At 42.0% G+C, this 25646-nt stretch overlaps 1 protein-coding gene across 8 annotated transcripts in view; it reads left to right on the top strand.

The window, feature by feature from the left end:
* Window positions 1-25646, top strand: part of SH3TC2 (SH3 domain and tetratricopeptide repeats 2) — a 57950-nt gene that overhangs the window by 978 nt on the left and 31326 nt on the right. The window contains exons 1-3 of one of the 8 annotated variants that reach the window (XM_060765095.2): window positions 6449-6537; window positions 20386-20505; window positions 24229-24333. In XM_060765095.2, the coding sequence (XP_060621078.2) occupies window positions 20496-20505; window positions 24229-24333 (115 nt within the window). In that variant the 5' untranslated portion in view covers window positions 6449-6537; window positions 20386-20495. Of the gene's footprint in view, window positions 1-6448; window positions 6538-9555; window positions 9709-12527; window positions 12614-12857; window positions 13203-17399; window positions 17766-20385; window positions 20506-24228; window positions 24334-25646 lie in introns of those variants that run through there. The other 7 variants (XM_067463717.1, XM_060765094.2, XM_060765093.2 and 4 more) reach the window with 7 other exon arrangements.

The raw sequence follows: 25646 nt of genomic DNA, 5'->3' as shown, positions 1-25646 counted from the left end.
ATAGCAGCCAGACTACTCTCTTTAGCCAGGGAAAGCTAAATTGATTGCATGGATCTTTTAATCAATGTCCATTGCTGTATTTTATTGATTCTATTGCTCTTGCTCATTTTAAATGTCTGGTTTTAAATGTGTCATTGGTTTTAATGTTGATACACTGAATTTTATATGTTGTGTGGCACCGTTGTGTGCTATTTGTAAGCTGCCCCTAGTCCCTACAGGAGATGTGTGTGTGTGTGTGTGTGTGTCAGGAGCAACCTGAGAAACTGCAAGTTACTTCTGTTGTGAGAGAATTGGTTGTCTACTAGGACATTGTCCAGGGGATGCCTGGATGTTTTGATGTTTTACCATCCTTGTGAGAGGCTTCTCTCATGTCCCCGCATGGGGAGCTAGAGCTGACAGAGGGAGCTCACCCACTCTCTCCCTGGATTCGAACCTCTGAGCTGTCGGTCTTTCAGTCCTGCTGGCACAAGGGTTTAACACATTGTGCAACCAGGTTTAACACATTGTGCACCATCTCCTACAGAAGATGGTGGTGGAGTATAAATAGATGATGATGATGATGATGATGATGATGATTATTATTATTATTCTATCCTCCTACTGTCCTAATTTGGCAGGGATTAATCCTCTTTTGTTCCATTTTTCAGATACTTTTAAAATGTCCCCGTTTCTCTCTCTCTGCCACTTTCTCCCTTTGTTCTTAGTTTACTTCAGTTGTTCAGGAAGGGGGCAAGAGATGAGGAAATCTTGCCCTTCCTAGTACGCTCTGACAAAAACCAATTACAGCATCCTCTCCTAGCTTGTATGTTCTCCCCAATACCTTTTAGAATTTGGATCACCACACTGATGTTGCTTGACCATGTTCTGTTTTCATCTGTGAAATGTTGGATGGTACATTATGGTGACCCTATCACAGGCATGTAGCCGGGGGGGGGGGGGGCTTGAGGGGCTTCAGCCCCCCCCCCTCGAAATTCTCATGGTGGTTCGTGAAAAGGCCTTACTGGTGCATTATTTAAACTGTTATGTTTATTCATATCATGATCTGATCACCATACTCAATATATCCCATATGCATGGGGGTATTGGGGTAATGATACAAAAGGTCTGCTAGGCTAGACCCTCTTTCACTCAGACTCAGCCCCCCCCCCCCGAAACTCAGCCCCCCCCGAAACTCAGCCCCCCCCAACCCCCCTGAAAAAAATTCAGCTCCCCCCGAAATTAAATCCTGGCTACGGGCCTGCCCTATCATAGAGTTTCTTGGCAAGATTGATTCAGAGGATGTTGCCACTGTCTTCCTCTAACCATACTCCACAGCAGTCCTTTTAAAGGGTTTTGACATGTGGGACAAGCAGGTTCTCTCCCCTCCTCATTGTGCCAGAAAGTGGTGCTATATTTGTGCCCCTTGACTATAAATGCTTCTTTCTTTATTAGGAACTCACCAGTAGCAGCCAAGGGCTCAAAGGGCCCCTTCTTCCAAAAGCATTAGCCCAAAGCACCCAGGTGATCTCCTTTCCAACTACTAAACATTCCTAGCATTGCTTAACATTCCCAGATCAGACAGGATCTGTCACCTTTGAGAAGTTTCATAGGACTACATTGTTGACAGACTTGCATTTCTACCTTTATAATATGTCTTATAATTTATTATAATTACTGTTTTGTTGCTAGAGTTTTAATAAATAATAGAATGGAGGATAGAGATGATTTGGGGAAAGGAGGGAGAAGGCAAAATCAAGTTTATTTATTTGCTTTTGCAAACCATGGTTCTAGAGTGAAAAAGATGCTGTTATATATTCTTAGGATGCCTCCAGATGGATGACTTAAGTGTTCTACCAGTCAAAAGGCATTGTGTAGCCATTTTGTCTTAACTGCCTCAATAGATTTTCAGTGGAATGAAAAACAGCTGAAAAAGCTGTAATGAAGCATGAGATGGTTACAAATGGAAGACAACCATGTTCGAACACACATTAACACAGGTAGCAAATTCCATAAAAGAGGGTTATATAAAGCCTCACCTGAAAACACACCAAGTTCTTTTCCCAACTTATGTTCTACTGTTTCAGAATGGTGCATTTTCTGAACTGCATCATTCTCAGCTTCTCAGGCCCAATAATCAGGGGCTAAAGAGCAATAATTGTTGCTCAACACATTTGCTGTCATTTCAGATTCACCCCTTTGTCTCATCAAAGTCATATGAATTTTTCTTGTGTCTTGTTTTACCACCATACAGACTATTTTGTTTTGTTTTTCATAATTACCCAGCAGAAGCAGTCATAATTTTCGCTTCTTTGGATTTGTAATTTTCAAAAATATGTATAAAAAGAGAAGCAAATTATTACACCTTAGTTTTTGTACTTTTTAGCTAAATCTGTTTTTTTTTCTGCTTTATGTATCTCTCCATGTCCATCCTGTTCTTGCTGCTTGTTTCTAAATCATTTTGACAGTGACCTTTTAATTTTCATCCTCTACAAAATGCTTTTATGGTTTTTGGTTTTCTTTCTGGGGGCTGTTTTTCATTTTTCATAATGATATTGTGTTTTAATGTTTTTGTTACATTTTCATTTTAACTTTTGTAAAATTTTCTCCAGGTAATTGTTAAGGGGAGGGGGGATTAAAATTCCTAAATTAAATAAGCAGGCATTTAAACAGGTAAAAAAGGGGTGATGCTGCTTATTTATTTATTTACGATATTTCTATCCCGCCTTTCTCAAGCCCAAAGGCGACTCAAGGCGGCTTACAAATTGGCAGCCATTCGATGCCATAACAATCCACAATATACAATTAAAACATTTTAAAATAACATTATAAAATCAATACAAAAACCACTAAAACCATGTAATAACCAATATTTTCCTGTTAATCTCATTTTCCACTAGCCTTCAAGTCATTTCCAATCTATGGTACCCTTACGGCAACCCTACTTCAGGGTTTTCTTAGCAGGATTTGTTCAGAAGAGCGTTGTCATTGCCTTCCTCTAACGGCCCTTCCACACAGCCATATAACTCAGAATATTAAGGCAGGAAATCCCACATTTTCTGCTTTGAATTAGAATATATGGCAGTGTGGACTCAGATAACCTAGTTCAAAGCAGATACTGTGGGATTTTCTGCCTTGATATTCTGGAATATAGGGCTGTGTGGAAGGGCCTTAGGCCTAGGAGCACATCTACACTGACCATATAATACAGTATGAAGTGAAGTAGCTTAAAGCTGCAGCAGCCAGATAATACACACTGCCAAAGTACACTTCAGCATGGGTTGAAGGGTTTAAATTGTATCTGTCAAAGTTGGATAAACCCCTAAATGTACACCAGTGACTCCCAAAATGTAAACCACATCACAGGACAGAAACAGCTCCTCTGACTGCAAATCACATTGGAGACATCTGTCTGTGCTGCAGTACTTTGGAAAATTCAAAATGCAGAGTTTGGGGGCTGCTAAAAATGTATCAAAGGCATAGCTGGGTAGACAAAGCCAATTGACCTCTTGAGACAGGTAATTGAATACCACTGTTACTTTGCCTTCTTGTTTCCTCCTCCGATGTCTCTGGAGCATCTTGCCAGGAAATGAAAAAAACAAAAACACATTCCCTGACAGCTGTCAGGCCATGAATATTTTGGATTCTGAAACTGGTTTCAGGACACCATCCACTGTTAATGTAATTACCATCCCAGCCTCAAACCCATTCCAGCAAAGTCGATCCAATCATCCACACAGAGAAACCATTTTCTGTCAAATTGCTTCTAAGTCTAAGTGGTTAGTGCATGTACTCTAAGAGAAGGTTGACTTTCTGAAGGTCATCCAGTGGATTTCATGGCTCATCAGGGATTTGAACCCTTCTCTCCAGGATGACAGTCCAATGCTCAAAACAATGAACCACACTGGCTTGATGTTAACAAACATTTTATCTTCAGGTTAATACTTCACTTTAAAGGTTGCAAATAGAAAGATAAAGTATAACAGTATAAACAGGATAATGTTAGTTTAATTAGTTTATGGCTGCAATATCTGTATGGCTTATCATATAGGTCATATAAGTCTCTACTGCTCCTAACTTACTGACAGCCTGTACAACTCCCCACATGGCGATTCCTTGCTTTGTAGGGAGCAGACCGGATTTTAAAAACATCTGGTTATGTTCTGGTAACCAGATGTGAAATGATTACAGCAATGAGAGTGCCAGAGAGTCCCAGGGGATCTTAGCACTGATGTCATCCTTTTGCATCTGGGTGTGGAATTATACTCCTCTGACCCTCCCCATTCCATGGAAGCTATAGAATAGTTGTTTGGTAAGTTAGGGAAAGGAGAGAATACCAACTCCCACTGCACCCAAAAAAGGATATGTGCACATGCAAGGGAAACTGTTACATGTATATATAACAGTTTTGTTAAGTGAAAATGCTATTTTAAGCCAGTTCCATCTATCATTCACATTTTTAGTCATTCTCAACCATTAGGTGTTATCTTTAAGGGCTTTTGGACCTCTGCTCTCAAGAGTTTTTGCTCATGGTGCCATGGTCCCCTGGCAGTTGAAGTCCAAATCTTTGGAGAACAAAGTTTTTAACTTTTGAGATCCCCGTGCTAGAGAATGCACACACTCACTATAAGCATACACATCATAGTAGATATATAGCCTGCTTCAATACTGACATAGAAAGCAGACCAATATTTGGAAGAATGCTGCCTTCATGTCAGCAAAGTGGGTATTTATGTATTTATCATGTCAGAAGTGAATTGAAGGTACAGTTATAATGTATTTAAAAACACAAAGTTAAACTTGGCATTATACTAAATGTCCTTTGACCAGAAGCTGGCTACTTGGAGTGCCTCTGGTGTCGCTATGACAAGATCCTCCATTATGCATGTGGCAGGGCTCAGACTCCATTGTAGTAGATGGTATGTGGTTTGCTCTTCTCCACGCTCACATGTCATGGACCCCACATTCCTTAAGGTTAGATCTGCATCTCATGGTGCCAGAGCGCAGCCTGTTCAGCACCTTCCAAGTTGCCCAGTCTTCTGTGTGCCCAGGAGGAAGCCTCTCATCTGGTATCAGCCACTGATTGAGGTTCCGGGTTCTAGCTTGCCACTTTTGGACTCTCACTTGCTGAAGTGTTCCTGCAAGTATCTCTGTAGATCTTAGGAAGCCATTTCTTGATTTAAGGCATTGGCTTGCTGGCTGATATTCAAACAGAGGATGGACCGGAGATGTCAATGCCTTGGTCCTTTGATTACAGGCTGCTATTTCCTGGGAGATGTCAGGTGGTGCAATACCAATGGAAACTGTGGGCCTGCTTTTGGCTGATGAGATAGTCAAGTTAATTAGGATTGTTGTTGTATGCCTTCAAGTAATTTGAGGGTTCTGCTTTTTCTGACTTCTGGGACAAATGTGTATCTTGAACCCACATCCCATGTCAGCTCCCCCATTATATCCTTTTAGCTGAGTAATAAAAAATTGTCTCATATGAACCACAGATTAAAGAGGCAAGCATCAATTTCTTATGCTTACTGAACAAGGCTACAGATGCTAGGTGGATTTTTTATTACAGATTTTCAATTTTTGTTTTATTTCTCATTAAGCAGCAAAAGTTACTTACATTTATGAAGGACCTACTATGACTATTTGTGTAAACTGGAACCTTTTAAGTCAGCATACTATTTTGGTTAAGTTTTGTTTCATGCTGGCCCCAAAAATGGACCATTTCACTGAAACAATCATTTATGTTCTACCTTCACAAAGTTCGGTCATGCAGGTTGTTGCCCGCATTCAACCTGCATCAAAAGACCATTGATTACTGCTAAATTATGTATGGATTTAAGGGTACTTAGCACTGTTGAAGATGCAAGATCGGGATATTTCTAGCAAGACTTCATAGGAAAATGAAACAGGCCAAGAGTGGGAAAAGCTGCTACGTGATGAGGCCAGAGTGAAGGTGGGACAGAGCAATCTTTGCTCTGCTGCTTCTGCTTTGGCCATGGGAAATCAACCAGCCAGAGGTGATTCTCCATCCACAAGAAACTTTTTCCTTTTTCAAGCAAGGCAAAGGCTACCTGAAGGATGGAGGGGCCACACCTTTCACTGCCTCTGCCACCCAGCAAATGAAAGCCAGGAGGAAGAAACTGAGAGTGGAAGAAAGGGAGTGGACACTCTTGATCCCACTCAAGGCAAGGTCACCTGGGGTTTTCTTTCTTCTGCTTTTGCATGTCTGTTGTGGCCTGGTTCTCTTTGGAGAGGAAAGGCTGTCCAGTTTGCATATGTGCAGCAATGGTTCTCTTGGGAGATGCTTGCTCTGTTATTCTGCAGCTGGAGTCTAAGAATAAGGATGCTCTGGGATGTTATGTGCATTTGGGGGAGTTCAAACATCTGTGTTTGTAATGATGGGTGGTGTCAGGAAGCTCTGTTTGAAAAGCCTTGTGCGGTATTATAAGGGAGGGGCTGAAGCTACAGAAAAAGAGCTCTCTTTTGGCTTGGTCTGAATAATTTGAATCAAGATGGGTGCTTCATTTTAGGTTTCTGGGAGGAAGAGCAGCAAGATTCAAGGTAAGATTCAAAGATTAGATGTCAGCTATGTTCAAGCTTTCATTTCCCAAAAGCAGTGCCCTTTAAGGGCATGTGTTATATTACGGCCACTTTTTAATATTTCATGACAACTGAAGATATAAGTGCTCCTGAGGAGGAGTAATCAGCTGCAATCTTTGGAGTAGGCGCTAAGGGGACCATAAGCTTCTCTCTCAAGACATTATTTGGTTTGGAAGAGGTCGCGTCAGGTATATTTTCTGCTGTGTGCAGATTTCTGAAGACTTTATAGCGGAATATAAACCCCCACTCTTCTTGTTAAAGCTTTGGCAGCAAATTATCCCAGCTAGCACTGGATTTCATATAGTGGAGTGTACAGTTTTATTCCAGTAGTATCTGAAGGAAGGAAGTCTGCAAATTCTTCCCTTGAACTGTTACAACCCTGTTTCCAGAAAGAAACTTGATGTGTGTGTGTTTGATGATAGTAGCAGCAGTTCTTTAAAGGTCCCAGGTCAGGTTTTTTTTTTATAATACTGCAGTCGTATTCCCTAATTATAGACTAATATAGGCAAGCAAAGAGAAGTATCAAGCCCCTTCATCATCTTACTTTTGAAATACTTTAAATTTACTATTTATTTAATTAATTTCTTGTTTGCTTACAGAGAAATACATTGTGCGTGTGTGTGTGTTGGTATGTGTGTGTGAGTCCCTCTGCAGAGGTAGAGAAGATCGGGATATAAAAGTTTTAAATAAATAAATAAATTATGGATCTTCCGTAGCTTTCAAGACTTTGCTTGGTTTTTTAAAAACCACATTGCTTGGCTAGATATTATAATTTGAAAACATCAGATTTCAGGCTTCATCACTGATATATATACACCATATATCTCATAGATGGGCACTTGTTCCCATCTCCTGCATCTGATGATACAAGAATCTCCTTTTTCCCAACAGTAAAGAGCAGAATTCAAAGTTCGTTGTTATTAGGATTTTTGATACAATAGAAACACATTGGTTGTCAGCTCCAAATAGTTGAGTAAAGAACCTTAAGCTCAGTCCAATTTATGTCTGGGTAAACAGTCTGTTTGCTCAAATATAAACTGGACTGAGTTTAACATTCCTCACTCGCTAGCATGTCTACTTAGGACTGGAGCCTTCATGGAGAAATAGTAGAAGTAAATTCCCTTGTCTGGTTCTACCTCTTACAATAAATGTGCTATAAAAGATTCAGATTTACATATATGCAGTCTTCCAATTTAGATGGCAAGTCACATCATTGAACTTAGACAGACCTGTCTATATGTTGCGGGGAAATAACAATAATAATAGTTATTGTTATTTTTATTAACTTTATTTATACCCCACCTTTTTCCCTGTGGGGATTCAAGGTTGCTAACAATCCCACACTTTATTCAGGTTTTAAAAAGCTCAATACAAAAGTAAAAAAACAAAACAATTAGTACAGTACCCATCTAAGTTTGGTTTTTAACTTTGGATATGTGGCGCTGGTGGCGCAGTGGGTTAAAGCACTGAGCTGCTGAGCTTGTTGATCGAAAGGTCGCAGGTTCGATTCCGAGGAGCGGCGTGAGCTTCCGCTGTCAGCCCTAGCTTCTGCCCACCTAGCAGTTCGAAAACATGCAAATGTGAGTAGATCAATAGGTACCCGCTTCGGCGGGAAGGTAACGGCGCTCCATGCAGTCATGCCGGCCACATGACCTTGGAGGTGTCTACGGACAACGCTGGCTCTTCGGCTTAGAAATGGAGATGAGCACCACACCCCAGAGTCAGACATGACTGGACTTAATGTCAGGGGACTACCTTTACCTACCTACCTACCTATGTTTTAATAGATTTGAACTGTGAATTTAACTTAATTTTAATGCTCTTTATATTTAATTCTGTTTTAATGATTGCATATTTGTATATTTTAAATTGTATTCTCATGCTTTTATGTCAAGCCACTTTGAGTCCTTCAGGAGAGATAAAGTGGGGTATAAATAAATATTATAGTAATAATAATAATAATAATAATAATAATAATTAAAACAGACCAAAATATAATAACTCACCCCCCACCAAAAAAAATCCCTCAGTATGTTATTAAACAGGATTACAGAATATTATGCTTTAACACAATATATTGCTTAAATATATTTCATTTCCCACAGAACTAGGAGTGGGCAACGTGTGGTCCTCAGGGAGTGCTTGGGCTGCAATTCTTCACATTCTTTGGTTGCTCTTGCCAGATAGCGAATGGTGAGGGAAGCTCGGTGTTCAATACGATCTGGAAGGCAACATATCTTCTAAAATTGCTGTAAACCCAAATTCTATGTATATTAAAGAAATTACAGCTAAGGAATGTAATATTTAAATAATACCAGAGGTAAGGCATATAAAGAATTAAAGAACACTTTCTTAAGTTATTCAAATAATCAATCTTTTATTGCATAGCCTTCTTGTCCTGCTCTTGAAGTCATTGTCGCTTTAGGGCCCTTCCACACAGCCATATAACCCAGGATATCAAGGTAGAAAATCCTACAGTATCTGCTTTGAACTGGATTATCTGAGTCTGCACCGCTATATATTCCAATTCAAAGTAGAAAATGTGGAATTATATTCAGCTGTGTGGAAGGGGCCTTAGTTGCATCAGCATCCCACTTTTCCCACCAACACAGGGACTCAATGTGGTTCACATTTTTTTAAAAACAGAACAATTAAAAACACACACAGAATAAATATTAAAATAATATTAAACTAGTTACAATATCAAGACAATTCAGTTAAAATGCAATTAAAAAGATAAGACAGTTCCGCTAAAACATAACCGCACCACCAGCCCATTCTCATATCTGGCCTTCTGAAGGCTGTCAGGAAATCTTTTCTCCCTTTAATCCATCAAGGAACAGCTTTCTGGTTTCCTCCCCCTCCCCTTTCTCTTGTGCTCAGTCTTCCAAGCAGCTCAACTTTACTATGTTGCTGCCGCTTGTGCAATACCGTAGATATGACGTTGCATTCTTTAGATTCCTCTTGAGAATCAGTCTGGCAAAGGTTGGAATGCCAGGTGAGCCATAAATCAAACCACCAGGCTCAGCTCTGCTTTCACTTGCAACCATGGAAGACAGGGAAGACAGGGAAGCTTTTGGATCACGTCAACTGCCTACCATCAAACGATATGGGAATTGACTAACATGAATGGTAGGTCTGTGTTTGTGCATAGATTTTAAAACAGGTCCTTTGGCTTGCATGTATTTAAGGGAAGACTGGACACTACTGTGTTTATTATTTTGAAGTTGAAAGAGATGATGATCTATTTGTAATACTTTAGACTCACAGATTTATGGAGAATAAGTATCTTGGCTATATGGCAAGATAAGTATATCTTGGGATCAGAGATAGTATGCCACTGAGGTAAAAGGTAAAGGTTTCCCCTTGACATTAAGTCTAGTCGTGTTCTACTCTGAGGGGTGGTGCTCATTTCCATTTCTAAGCCAAAGAGCTGGCATTGTCCGTAGACACCTCCAAGGTCATGTGGCCAGCATGACTGCATGGAGTGCTGTTACCTTCCCACCAAAGCAGTGTCTATCAATCTATTCACATTTGCATGTTTTAGAACTGCTAGGTTGGCAGAAGCTCGGGCTAACAGAGGGAGCTCACCCCACTCTCTGGATTCGAACCATTGACTTTTCGTTGAGCAAGTTCGGCAGCTCAGCAGTTTAACCCACTGTGCCACCAGGTGCTCCTTGGTATGCTACTCTATCTATCTATCCACACACATATACACTTGCAGGTGAAAAATGCTAAAGAGTTCTGTTTCCTTCGAGTCTTTGGTTTGCCATAGACTCAGCCACTCCCGCAGGGGGTATTGTTCCTTCAGGGACCATCCAGAAATATTAGGGAATATTAGGATCTTCTGTCAGACATTCACATCTGAGCTCTGCGATTGCAGCATTTTGAAAAATATCTGGAAAGAAAGAAAAGGAGACAAACTATAGGCAAAGCATGATGTAGTGGTTTGAGCATTGTACTACAACTCTGGAGGGAAGTGTTCATATATTGTGAGTTTTCCAGGCTGTATGGCCATGTTCCAGAAGCATTCTCTCCTGATGTTTCAGCCACATCTATGACAGGCATCTTTAGAGGATGTGCAGTATATTGGACACTAAGCAAGGGAGGTTTATATATCTGTGGACAGGCCCGTAGCCAGGATTTCGTTTCGGGGGGGGGGGAACAATTTTCAGGGGGATTTCGGGGGGGGGGGGCTGAGTTTCGGGGGGGGGGGGGGGCTGAGTCTGAGTGAAAGAGGGTCTAGCCTAGCAAACCTTTTGTATCATTACCCCAATACCCCCATGCATATGGGATATATTGAGCATGGTGATCAGATCATGATATGAATAAACATAACAGTTTAAATAATGCACCAGTAAGGCCTTTTCGCGAACCACCATGAGAAGCCCCTCAAGCCCCCCCCCCCCCCCCGGCTACATGCCTGTGATAGGGTCACCATAATGTACCATCCAACATTTCACAGATGAAAACAGAACATGGTCAAGCAACATCAGTGTGGTGATCCAAATTCTAAAAGGTATTGGGGAGAACATACAAGCTAGGAGAGGATGCTGCAGTTGGTTTTTGTCAGAGCGTACTAGTAAGGGCAAGATTTCCTCATCTCTTGCCCCCTTCCTGAACAACTGAAGTAATCTAACAACAAAGGGAGAAAGTGGCAGAGAGAGAGAAACGGGAACATTAAGTAACAGTAAGGCCTTTTCTTGAACCACCATGAGAATTTCGGGGGGGGGGGGGCTGAAGCCCCTCACCCCCCCCCCCCGGCTGCATGCCTGTCTGTGGAAGGTCCAGGGTGGGAGAAAGAACGCCCTTGCTTAGTTTCCAACTGACCTCACAAGCTCTGAGAATGCCTGCCATGGATGTAGGTGAAATGTCAGGAGAGAAGGCTTCTGGAACATGGCCATCCAGCCCGGAAAACTCACAGCAACTCAGTGATTCTGTCCATGAAAGAAATAAGTACCTGTCTGGATGTATCTCCCGCTGTGAACCACGTAGGATTTTAAGATTATCAGAGGAGGCCCTGCTCTCAGTCCCCCATCATCGCAATCACTCTTGGTGGGGATGAGAGATAGGACTTTCTCTGTGGTGGCCCCTTGGCTATGGAATTCCCTCCCATAACGAAATCAGATCCGCTCCATCTCTCCTGACCTTCTGAAAAAAAGTAAAATCCTGGCTGAGGGATCGGGCCCTTGCGGATTAGACTGACTTCCTGGCAGAGTTATGGTTTAATGGACTATGGTGGACTGCTTTTAGGATGACAACTTCAATCGGTGATATGTTTTATTGTTTTTATTATAATATGTATATTTATGTTTTTTCTTGTTGTGGGCACTGTGCTGTGTCAGTTGTTGCTGCCCTGAGTCCCTCTGTGGAGGTTGAGATAGGACGGGATATAAATACCCTAAATAAATAATAATAAATAAATCAGAACCAACTAATCACCTTCCAACAAGAGATTCCTCCCAAGTGGGAAGCTGGCAGACCTTGAAACTGCTAGGCCATCAAATGCTAATCAAGGTGGCCAGATGCAACATTCACACCTAGCTCCAACAGACAAGAGTTCATTTTCACACCTTGGACTTTCCACAGATATATAAACCCCATTTTCCTATTTCCCACGAGACCTCACAACCTCTGAGGATGCCTGCCATAGATGCAGGCGAAACGCCAGGAGAGAACATAGTTATACAGCCCGGTAAACGAAGAACAACCCAAAGGAAGAAGAATTACAAACGGCACTGGGAAGTTACATGTCATGCCTGAGCAAAGGGTGGTTTTGGCCAGGCTTTCAGCACACATTTCCCTTTCCCTTCGAAAGCGGATGCAAGGAGCTTGGAGCAGGACAGCGGAGGTTGCACGTACCAGTTGGCAAGGTGTAAACAAACAGCCCGGAGTCTGGCTGCCCCACCTCCGTGCACACAGGCCCTTTGGGGCTTCCTTCCCAGGCCCATGGCGGGGAGTAAAAAAGGCAGCTCGGCAATCTCAGTTGATGTTTAACCAGGCACGAAATGCTTGGCTTCTTCCAGAGGCAGAGAGGGTGAGAAAGAGAGAGCGAGAGCGAGAGCCTGGGGTTGCGCCTGTGGCTGGACTAGAAGAGCTCGTTTGAGGCCAGGGAGGCGCAGGCGAGGGCCATCGGCTGGTAAACAACTTGGTGACCTCTCGCCGCGGCCGGCCTCCTGCGCACACCCGGCCATTGTTTGGGACGGAAGGCGCACACAGAGGGAGAGAGAGAGAGAGAGAGAGAGAAAGGGGGGAGGGGAGGGCAAAGGAATCCGCCCCCCCCCCCCCCCCCAAGCTCTGCCTGCTGCTGGCAAACACCAGCCGGCTCTCGCCTGGCCCTGCTTCTTTCTAGGCTTCGCTCCCTGGGAGCCTTTGCCGGGAAAGAGGCTCCTTCCTCCGCCGCTGGCCAACCCAGCCTCCTGCGCCCTGCGCCAAGTTTCCAAGACGTTTCCCGAGGGCACCTTGGGGCCGCCTCCTTTCGCCTCCCAGCCAGGTGGCACACGGCTGGTGGGTTCTTCCCCGAAAGCTCCTCTTCCCCAAGATCTGTGGAAAGAGGAGCGGGGAGAGAAGGCACCTCCGCCGGTCGAGCCCCACAGGGACTTTCTCCCCAGGAACTCCCGCCTGAGGTCAGTAGAGCTGTCTGCCTTTCTGCGCGGCTGCTCTCCCGCTCCCTCCGTGGGAAGCCCCCTTCGTGGGCAGAGGCTGCCAGGCGTGACGCTTCCTTGCGCATTTGCCAGGCAGGCCGCGCCTCAAAGGGGGCTCGGGCATCTCAGGGCTTGGTCTCTGCCCGCCCAGGCTCTCCCCGCTCTTGCTCTGCTTTGCTTTCTCCCAGGGCTCTGGTCAACTACTGCTGCTCTTGTGTGCCAATCAATCATTTCCAACTTATGGAGAGCCTGTCATAGCGCTTCCTTGGCATGATTTGTTCAGAAGAGGTTTGCCCAATGGCCAACTTTTGAGGCTGAGAGAATATGATTTGGGCTCAAGTGTGTCTTCAAACCCTGGCCTCCATAGCCATAGAATGCACCCACACGGTAGAATTATTGCAGTTTGGTATCACTATAACTGCAGTGGCCCAATGCTGTGGGCTCACAGGAGCTGTAGTTTTACAAAGTTTTTAGCTTGCTTTGCCAGAATGCTGGTGCTTCAGACATTACAACGCCCAGGATCCCATAGTATTCAGCCGTGGCAGTTAAAGTGGTACCAAAATGTTTTTTTTTCTGCAATGTAGATCAGGCATGGGCAAACTTGGGCCCTCCGGATGTTTTGGACTTCAACTCCCACAATTCCTGGCCGCGGGCCCTTTCTTTTCCCCCCTCAGCCGCTTGTGGGGGTTGAAGTCCAATACACATGAAGGGCCCAGGTTTGACGTAGATGCACTGATGTAGATGCCTGATGTAGATGCGCCCATAGCCTGACAATCCACAGCAGGCATGGGCAAACCCAGGCCCCTTGGGCTCTTTTCACAGGCCCTCCTCTCTCACACTATGCTATTCTTTCTTTTCTCTCTCTTCCCTTCCTCCTTACCTCCTTCTTTCTCTTTCCCTTCCATCCTTTTGTCCTTCCTTCCTTCCCTCTCTCCCTCTTTCTCCTTCCTTCCTTCCTTCCTTCCTTCCTTCCTTCCCATTTGTTTTTCCTTCCTTCTCTCTTTCCTCCCTCACCTCCCTCTTTCTCCCTCTCTTCATTCCCTCTCTCCCTCTTTCTCCTTCCTTCCTTTTTGTCTTTCCTTCCTTCTCTCTTTTCTTTATCCTTCCTTCCCTCCCTCCCTCCCTTCAATCCTTCTCTTCCTTTCTACCTTCTTTTTCCATCCTTCCTCCTTCCCTTCCTTCCCTTCCACCCTTTCATTCTTCCTTCCCTCCCTTTTGTCTTTCCTCTCATTCCTTCCCCCTTCCCTCCCTCTTTTCCTTCCCTCTCTCTTTTTCCTTCCATCACTGGACAGCCAGTCCTCCTAGCAGGGAGTGCTAGCATGTGGCCCCCAAATCAGAAAGTTTGCCCATGCCTGATCTATAGCTTCCTTATTTCAAACTGTTGTGATCTGTACACTTTCAGTGGTCTTCCAGGTGTTGTTGGGCTCCAGCTCCTGTCAGCCTTCTCAAGGGTGATGAATGATGGCAGTCAGTATTTTTCAACTCTGAAGCACTGCAGGATAGTTAGAGCTGTGAATCAGAACTAAAAGAACCTGAACTTGAAGACATTGAATCACATACCTATACGTAAAAAAAAAAAATCCAATATGGCATACTCAAGGGCGTCCTCCCCTCCCACCAGCCACAACAACCAAGGGCCCTTGCACACTACACAGTTATAGCCGTATGAAGCCTATTTCATTGCCATGGCAACATCCAGTGGAATTCCACAAGATGTAACCATGGCAGGTAAAATAAAATCATAATGCTACAATTGCTGTTAAGTGCCTTGAGTTAAGTTTGAACTTAAGGCAGCCCTATCATAGGGTTTCTTGGCTTGATTTGTTCAGATGAAATTTGGTATTTCCTTTTTCTAATAGACTGTGACTTACCCAAAGTCACCCAGTCAGATTCATAGTGTTAAAAGGTTCCCTATGAGATAGATGAGGATTTAGGAAGTCTGTGTTTTGCTCATGTCTACCCAACAGTGAACAACTTCCTGCCAGCCAGCATCCTTCTGTCGTAAACCTCCTAAGCACTTTTGGCACAATATCTTAAACATAGTGGATGCAGCATAATTGAAAACAGTTAGCAGCAAGTGGTGCAACCCCATTGGGAAACATTTGCAGGGCACAGTGCACTAGATTTAAAAACAACAACAACAACTGTGCAGTGTAAATCTATGCACTTCTAATCAGATATTACTGCTGGGTAAGTGTAAGACAGTGTAAGACAGTAGCCATGGTATTATATTATGCTTCTAGCATTCTTCTGGATGAATCAGTGGATTGAAAGCAGGTTTACTAAATACTTTGAACTTTCAGGATGACCTATAATTATCGTTGTGTGCCTTCAAGTCATTTCTGATTTCTGATGATCCTATCATAGGGTTTTCCTAACAAGATATGCAATATACATTTAAGCTTTGGATAGCATAAGAAAGGGTTGACACTCCTATGATGTTTGCTTTGCTGTCTGTGCCCATATTCAGAAGATTTCACCTCACTTTCTGTCCCTGTGATCATTGGATTTTGGTTTGTTGTGGAAACAAAGTTTGGTGATAAAGCTTCAGCTGAGACACTTTTTCCCCTTGATAACTCAGGAGTAAATTCCCCTTCCTAGAGGTAGTTTTTTCTCACTTCTTGTTATCTCACCCCTTTTCTTAAGTATGAGTCATGTGTAATTTGAATGTCTGTAACTCAGAGACTGCCTGTAGTGATGAAAACATGCATGTCCCCTCCTTCTCTCCTTTCAGTACATTTCAAGATTTTATCTGCGTCAGTGTTTGTGTCAGCATCAAGAAAAGATATTTCACTCTGCCTTGAGGCATTTCTCTTGTATGAACTGAAACAATCTTGAATGAGCCATCAGATCATTGAAACACAGAGTCATGAACAGGTAGAAGTGTACAGAAACATGATGGAAGAAGCTATATTTCTGATAAAAGCATTTTAGATAAGGATCTCAGGATTATTAAGAAACAAAATCCTGAGAATTTTGTCATAGATGGATGGGGGTGATCATTTGTGGGGTTACTCCAAGGACCTGCTCATGGATGGGGTGGGGGTTGGTTTATCCTCAGATTTTGAGACATTCCTTCCCTTGTTTGAACTATGGATTGCCTGTGCTAAAAACTCTGTCTGGGCATTGAGTTGGTGAGTAGCCACTCCAAACTATTTTAATTCTAATAAAATTCTGCACCCAACAATGTTGGTCTGCTTACCCAAGCCATATTTTAGAAGGTGAACTTTGGGCTTGGACATCTCCAGTTTCTTCCATTGTCTTTCTTTTTCCTGCATACTGCAAGGGGAAAGTGGTCCTCAAGTTCTAGTGCCCAGTAGAGAACTTGAATACAGTTATGGGCAACACTATACACCCTGCACATTTCAAATGCAGGCTTCTCCAATCTGCTGTCCTCCAGATATATGGGATTAGAGTTCTCATCATCCCCAGCCAATCCTTATCATTTAACACCAAAACAAGTAGGCAGATTATGCTTTCAGTTCTCAAAGAGGAGAAGTGAATTGCCTGTCAAATTAGGTTTGCACGGGATTACCATGTTTCCTCAAAAATAAGACATACCCATAAAATAAGATGTAGCAGGATTTCTAGGCATTTGTGCAATATAAGCCATACCCCCAAAATAAGACATAGTGATACGCATGGCTATGTAGTGTACTGGTGCAGTGTAGTAAAGAAGACAGGCAGCCCTCTTCATCTACCCCATCAAGACAGCTGCTATCTCGGAGGTAACCGGAGAGGTGCGGACAGCCCTATCAACAAAGTTGGCTCCCCCTGTCAGGTTCTGGTCCTTCTGCAAGCTGAGGCGTAGAAGGAGACATAAAAAGTGAAAGAAAAAAAATGTCCTCCATGAAGTGAGGAGCAGGACACTCTACTGTAGGTGTTGTGAGTCCTTAGGGAGAAGAAGTTGACTTAACTATATTTGAATAAATGTAGATTTTTGTACCATACTTTTCAAGACATCCCCTGAAAATAAGCCATAGTGTGTCTTCTTGAGGAAAAATAAATATAAGGCAGTGTCTTATTTTCAGGGAAACATGGTAGATTTGAATAAGTTGTGTTCCTCATTTGCACAATGTTGCAAATTTATACTACTGGGACATGTGGGTTTTCCATGCCTTCTTAAGTAGAACCCAAACCAGGCTTACAAGGGACTTTTCTCTCCACCCACCATAGCTCAGAATGCCAAGAATGTGTTGCCTGGCATTTGTGTTACAGTCTGTAAAGGCACCGTGGAAGAGAAACCAGCCCAGTGGTTTGAAGAGTTGACATTAGGCAGCTGCTACTGCTTCTCGGGAGATGGGCCTGGCTGCACCTCCCACTTTCTGAATGCAGGCAACCATCAAAAGATGCTTTGTGCATTGAGAGGCAGCTTCCAAATAACACAGAAAGCAGATTTGAAGGACTGTGCAAGTGGACTACATCGTGCTTGTCCTGTTGCTTCTAGAAAGGATAAGTTACTGGTTTGGGACTGGATGGGATAGGAACACATGGGCTGTTGTTTTGGTATCCCCTTCCAGAGGAAGTTGGCGTGGTGGTTTACAGGTGAGTTGTCTATACCTTCCTTCTAATTGCCGCACATGGCTTCTCTTGATTTTCTGGGTGCATGTATTTATCCTCAAGTTTCCAATAACAAGTTAGCATGAACAGCTAAGCAAAAGTGTTCGAAGGCAAAAGGACATGTATATATAGCGGTTTAAATTGAACATACACTTACATAATGATATAATTTTATTTTCAGCCTGCCTCCTTGTTACTGGCAATGCTGTGGTTTGTTGGTTTGTTTTTATGGCTGTGGCACAGTGAGCTGTGTTTTCTTAATTTTGTCTGGGAAAATGGGGTATGTGTCATTTTTTGAGTCTTGATTTATTGATTACAGTGATAACCTCAATGATTCTGAGATTGTAGCTGCTGTCTTGGTAATAATGTGTAAGAGTAAACTATTAAGTCTGAGTAATAATCACAGTTAGAGAACAGTAAGGATACTGTTTGATACCCTTATTGTGATGATTTTTGTAATGGAAAGAAAATGTCCTGTGAGTTAACAGTTACTTCGTTCTGTGATTTTTGGATTATTGTTATTATTATTATTTACTTTATTCATACCCTGCCTTTCTCCTCGAAAGGACTCAAGGCGGCTAGCAACCACTCACTTTGATTGAATTCAGATAAGTCTAAAATTCTGTTTGCTCTGCCATCTGTTTCACTTCCAGCAGTGAGGAGGGCTTGGATCAGGTTATGGTTCAAATGAGTGCATATTTACTGTATATACTCAAGTATAAGCCTAGTTTTTGAGTCCTTTTTTTAGGCTGAAAAAGTCTCCCCTGGCTTATACTCGAGTCAAGGTTATTTATTATTTTACTTTGTTGTTGTTGTTGTTATTATTGTTTTACTTTATTATTGTTGTTATTACATTTATTATTTTACTCTATTTATTATTGTTATTGTTGCATTTATTATTTTACTCTATTATTATTAATAATATTACTATTATTATTTTACTCTATTTATTATTATTTGAAGGATACGTAAGCATATTGAAGAAGGTTAGAATAATGGTTGAATCAGAGTTGGTCTAATGTTGAATTACAGTTTTATGTGAATATTCAAAAACATTTAACCAACAGATTCCTTGATTAATGTAATTTTAGTGGTATCTTTATTTTGAAATTGACCCATAAATGCTGCATTTCCCACCCTCGGCTTATATTCAAGTCAATCCATTTCCCCAGTTTTTTTGTGGTAAAATTAGGTACCTCGGCTTATATTCGGGTCAGCTTATACTCAAGTATATACGACATGTTTGTCTGTTCATCACTTGATGACTGTAACATGTGGAGCTCATTCTGGTGGTATCCTTGCAGCAAACAATTTCCTGTGGTTTGCCTCCCCTCTGAGCTACCTGAATAATATTAGAAATATTGAGCCACATGGGAAAACCAAAAGCAGAGAAAGGTCACCTTTTTTTGCAGTCGAGTGGTGAATCTGTGTTGGGTTTTAATTGATGTTAAAGAGCTGTCCAAGGTGCCAAAAGCAATCACCAAAATAAATACTATCCTTTGAAAAGTTCAGACTAAAACCCAGAACTGATTCATAATCCCACTCATTTTGGAGCCAGTGTCCTTCTTTGAACTTCAACTCCCTGCATTTTCCAGGTCGCATGGTCATTGGCAGTACTGACTGGGAGATTCTGAGAGTTGTCCAAAAGAAGTAGCATTTTCATGTTCTGCTTCTTTCCTTCCTTGGTTTGCTCCAGTTTTCATAAGAAGCGTAGTTAGTATGGGAAAGAGCTGTAGCCTGGAATCTTCTCATGTTTTATGTAGGGTTTTGAAGTTACCTGAGTTGCTTAGTTGGGATCTTGTGGCTCCTGAATGGCAATGTCAGAATAGATCCTACAGGTGAATTGCATGTGTGAATGAACCATCACATATGTAATCCCACACAAAGAATTGTCACATTGCTCCCAAAATGATGTTTTTTTTCACGAGTCTGCTAACACATTGTTTCAAGTTACTAAGTACACAATAATGAATTATAAACTAACCCAATGACGCATATAACTGGGTGATCCCACTGCTAAACTGACGTGAGTTGGAAGTAATTATTTTTGAGATAACAATACTTAGAATCCCTAGACAGCATGGCTACTGACTGGGGAATCCAGGAAGTTCAAAGTATGACAACATGAATCTAAACCAGTGGCACACACCTCCTCCACCTTTCCCCTCAAGTCTTTCTCACTTTTTAATTGGTGTAGTCAAGCAATAAACAGAGACTGTGGAGGCTTCATTAATGTATTTCAGTGGCAGTTTTACAGGAAACAGTTGCAAAATCTTTCTTTACCACAAGGTGCTAAAACTCAGCATGGCCAGCTTCTAATGGTTTGTTCAGACTCTGAAACTAGTTTCAGTTCATCTATCTAAACATGGCTGGTTTCCCCTTTCTAAGCAGTTGAGACTAAAATAAACAAATAACAAACTGTGATTGGCAGAGTAAGAGTCAGCCTTCATCCTCTTGGTCAAACAGTATTTCACTGCGAGAGGGGGGTGTAAGACTCCATTCATTGTGACAGTTCTTGCTTTTGCCATCGCTGATGCATGTTCTATAACCCACACTGCCTTTTCTCTCATTTCTGAACTGCTGTCCGGCTTCATGCCTTCCTCAGGTGAAGAGTCGTCCTCTTGCTCATCAGTGCAGCCTACCTCCCTGGCCAGTTGGTACAGTTTACAACAACACTCAGAGGAATCCCGAGAAAGATGTTTCCAAGAGAAGAAGATGGCATCAGGTACTGCTAAAAACCAAATGATTGTTCTGCTCTCTGTAAAGTGTGTTTTTTTCAAATGAAAAAGGCACTCTTGTATTGAAGCTGGGACTGTCCTTCTGGTTGGTAGAATATATGCAATAGAGTGGTGGCTTTCAACTTTTGACCCTGTTAGTATTTTGGATTTCAGTTCACACATGCCCATATGTCCTAGCTAGTCTAGCAATGGTCAGAGAAGCTTGGAAATGGAATCTAAGTACCTTATCACATTCACCTAAGGATTCACCACACATTGTAGGGAATCAGTGGGGGGACCAGCAGGGGGTTTAGGGAACCCATCACCCCAACTTACCCATCGCCCCTTCCCACCGGGGGGGGGGGAGCATCCGCCGCTTGGCTTCCCCTCCATTATTGCAAATGCAACACAGGAAGCCTCTCATGTTGCCACCACAGCAGTGTGTGCCAGTTCCTCTCTCCCTTTGCCACAGAGCCCCACAGGAAGTAGATGTACGTTGTGGGATGGGCTCCGTGGCAAAAAGGGGAGAGGAGCCAGTGTATGGTGGGCAAATTAGCCCATATGATGAGGTCATAAATCATCTAGTTGGCCAGCAGTTTAAAACCATTACCACTGAATAAATTTGAAGGTCTAGGATGGGAGTAGCAATTTCTGCAAAAAAAACCAAAACTATCACAGTTTTTAGACTGTTCAAGGAACATACTGAGATATGCATGAACACTGGGTGTGTTTTGTTTTGTGCATATTTCTCTTTGTGTAATCCTTCTTCCATTCTGCTTCTCTGTTTATTGCATGTGTATGTAAAGAAAAACTGAGAGCAATACATAAAGCTCCCTCCCTGCTATGGTTTGAGTTGAATGACACATTACAGCCCCTTTGAAATTGAGATGGAAAATGTATTCATTAGGGCATTGCACCAGTTGCCTAGAGTACATGCACCAAGTATGAAATGTGAGGCTATATCAGTAAATATATGTGGGCATACACTGGGAGATTTGGGTTATCATGGCTCTACAGTGTAGAGCTAGTACATTTTTAGGGAAGTGGAAATGCCCTTTCTACTGAGAAATATCTGGTATTACTCTAGTTTAGTCCCAGCAAACATAGTTACCACATAATGTTTAAAATAACATTTTTTCTTTGTTCATTCCAGGTTCTTTTACTCTAGAACAGTGGTTCCCAATCTGTGGGTCCCCAGATGTTGTGTCCTTCAACTCCCAGAAATCCTAACAGCTGGTAAACTGGCTGGTATTTCTGGAAGTTGTAGGCCAAAACACCCACAAGTTGAGAACCACTGCTCTAGAAGGTGACAGAGGGGTGCTGTGACAAAAGAAGCCACATAGCTGTGTTAGAGTATGCTTGCTAGTGCCATTTCAGGTTCTGCAACCAATTCATTTCATATACACGCCAAAATCACCCATCTGAAGAATGGAAATAGTTTGATCCACTTTGAGAATCTCCAGGATAGATGCAAAAAAACAAAACAACCAAAGGGAGATTCCACATTCTTGTAAGAAATAGCTATTAGAGTGATATCATCCACTAATCTTTCTTTTTCTCTTTGGTGTTGTAACAAAAGCAATGCCATCATTTTACAGCTATTCTTCCCTGGCACATATTTTGTCTTCTAAACCCGTTGACAAGACCTTGATGTCGAATTTGGTGGGAAGAGACTGCTGGATGTTTAAAATGGAGTCTTGGCATTATTAACATAATTACAGCCTACATTTCATGGATACAAGAGCTTTATGGAACTGTTTAATGCATGATACAAGTTAGATTTTTAATTTATGGGATATTCTGGTTTCTTCCAGAAAACTAAGCAAATTGACCCCTTTCTCTCAAAAGCAGAAGTAACCAGGAAAGCCCTTTCTCCACAGAATGGTCTCTACAGGTTTCTACTTACTGTAACCCAGATCAGTATAAAAAGGGGAGGAAATGGACCCGGTTGGACTGTGGGGAGGCTACTGTGGAGAGATTTCTGTGGGCTCTGTAATCATAGAATAAAATGCTTCCAGAATTTCTATTTCTCTCCCCTGACTCCCTCGGTAAATTCTTCTGAGTTGAATTGGCTTTATTTCTTGAAAACTTTAACACCACCATATCCACCCTTTGCCTAAGGCATCTTACCAGAGATGTTATAATAATATATTTAAATCAACAGGGAAGAGGAAGACTAAAAATAAAAAGTTCAGCAGCCAAAACAAATAAATCCAAAAGGCACCCCAATCTCCTCCCTGAGATTGGAAACTCAAAAGGGTCACCCCTGGTTTGTACTTGAATGGGAAACCACCAACAAATATCAGGAGTTGTAGGCTACATTTCAGGGGAAAGAACTGGCTAAAACAGCTCCGAGTATTCCTTACTTAAGAAGGAAATGATTGCTTAAATAAATAAAATTTAGGATGCTTCCTTCATTTTAACAAGGAAGTACATTAGTAATAACTAACTATAGAGAGTTTGTTCCAAAGGCTTATGACTCATTATGGACAAATCTGCCTGTTTCTGGATGTGGTAATCCTGTAGCATTTTACACATAGCTCTGTTTTATTCCAGTTAGAGATGTGTGAAATCTAGTGGTTTTTTGAGCTTCAAACTACACATTAGCCTGGAGTGGAGAATCTTCAGATTTTGTGGGACTGGGGTGCTCATAATTCCTGATATTTATATAAGAGAAACAAATTATTTGTTACTTTTGTATATCTCTCTCCTCCCATTCTTGGCAGACCACTTTAAATTTAAATGTAAATTGTGGTGGAGGCTCCTTCTTTGGAGGCTTCTAAACAGAGGTTGGATGGCCATCTGTCGGGGGTGCTTTGAATGCAATTTTCCTGCTTCTTGGCAGTGGCTCTGTGATTCTATGATTCTATTATTCTTTTAGATGTTTGAAAGTCTGGATAAGCAGTATTTTATACTAAACAACTACCAAAGATTGGTAATATTTTTAAAAAATAAATTCAGAGAGATTTGGGAGAACTATGTTAACATTGTCTCTTTATCTCCCCTGAGTGCCCTGGATTCTTTGTAAAATGTTTTACTATTCAACACATGCATAAATTTGTTGGAAAAAAAAAGTTAAGACAAAGCTCGCAACCAGTAATAAGAAGCCAGGGAGGCTGTGGGCCTTTTGGAAGGGATGGGACTTTCCCAATAAAATTTTATTTTTGAGATGGAGTACCAAATAGTGTCTTCCCCTTCTCTCAACCTACACAAATCAAGGTGCACAGTCAAATTCACACAAGTCATGAGAGTTGATTTGGGGACAGAATGTCCAACAAGCATACTTCCTAGCAATGAAAAAAACAAAACAAAAATCTAACAAACATATCATTTTGCAACCCTTCTGTGTCAATTTATGTCTGCTGTCTGCTACAGATTCCTCACTTCGCTTTATAGTAGGATTGGCCTTGGATAGGAAAGAGTCTATTGCTTCTGTACTTTGACAAGGGACATAGTTCCACTGCTACCAACAACATGTTGTTGGATGTATAAGGTTCTGTGTTTGATGCCCATCATCAAAGTCCTTATGGTGGGAATAACATCCGTTTGAACTTTTGGGGAGATGTTACTATTCCAGTATGGAATCTCTGGGCTTGATTGTCCAACTGGACTGATGGGTATTTGGCAATTCCTTATATATCCCTCTGTTCCCTTCCATTACACCCTTGTTTTACTTCCTCTTAAGAAAAATAGTTGACAGTGGTCCTTCTACCTGCATGGTGACTTCTCAGGTAATCCCAGGGAACTGGATCCAGGAAGTCAGCCTGCACAGATAGGAGAGGGAATTCTGGAAACTGAATCCGTGTCATTGGCTGTAGGGGAAGGGTTTCCAAATGGTAAGTTTTTTTGTCTAATTGCTGCTTTGCATTTTTTTAACATCTGTAACTAAGAAAGACAAACAGACAGAAGCATAATTTCCCTGGGAGATATAATGATCACTCCAGTAAATTGCATTGTGCTGTCATCGGTAGTATAAAAGATTCACTAAAAATCCACATTGAACTGGCTTATATGGCAGTGTGGACTCAGATAATCCAGTTCAAAGCAGACATTCTGGGTTATATGGCTGTGTGGAAGGGCCCTAAGATGAGAAAAAGAAAGGCATCAAAGAGAAACAGAGTTTTCAGAGTCTAATTCCACATGATTATGCAGAAGATACCAATAAACAGAGTATGTGCCAGTATCTCACACCACCCAATATCTTTCCAAATTTATAAATAAATGCTGTTTACGTATAAGGGGAAACCTGTAACTTGTTATAGCATGACAACATGCCCTTGAATGATTTCATAATACAATGCTTTTCTAGCATTCTAGGATGCTTCCCCACCAGTAAAGTGATTGAGGGGCACGTTGCCTATCACACAACTTTGTTGAACTTTCAGCAGAGGCCCCACCCACAGCTGGAGTGGAAGAGTCGTACAATACTTCCCTTGCAAAATGGGAGCCTTCTGCACCACTTTGGCACTGCTTCCCCCATGTGATGGGGGAAGTATTGCCGCAATGAAGCATTGTGTGGGACAACAGAGTTGCCCCTCATCCCTGTTGTTTCACCGTAGAGGTTGGCAATACAGCATTGTTGGGGGGGGGGGAGACCCCATGTGATAAGGTCATTGGTCTCAAATGCATCCTCAAGTTACCACCAGTTTCCTGGTGAGGATGTCTGATGAATTTAGCCACAATGAAAGCTCATGCACTACAAAAACTGGGTAAATCTGTGCTGAAAAGGCTTAATGTATCCTTATAAATAGTGTTTCTGAGTATTGGTGATGGTGGGAGGAACATATAAAAAGCTATCAGGATTGTTTTGAAAGTAGAAGGAGAGATCACTATCAGGGACTCTTAAGGATGAAGCAGTCAATTTAAACATTAATCTCTTTTAATTGCTCACAATCATTGAGAGAGGTTGGAGTAAAAAAAGGAAGTCATGAATTTTGGTACCTTTATAGTTTACTTCAAGAGAGGTAAAGAAGAGCTTTGTCATATATATGAATCTGTCATGTTGCTTAAAGTTGACGTGTCCCTCCCGGGTCCTAACAGGCAGTTCATAAAACTGTTCCTTTGCTTCTTCCCTGATGTAGAAGTCATTCAAGTGGTTTAAGTTGTAATAGAGTAATACTTTCCATGCTGTTTCCACTCCTAATGTACG

Source organism: Anolis sagrei, chromosome 2, assembly GCF_037176765.1.
Source record: "Anolis sagrei isolate rAnoSag1 chromosome 2, rAnoSag1.mat, whole genome shotgun sequence".
Classification (NCBI taxonomy): Eukaryota; Metazoa; Chordata; class Lepidosauria; order Squamata; family Dactyloidae; genus Anolis; species Anolis sagrei.
The sequence above is the reverse complement of the archived record's forward strand: the minus strand, read 5'-3'. Positions and strand labels throughout refer to the sequence as shown.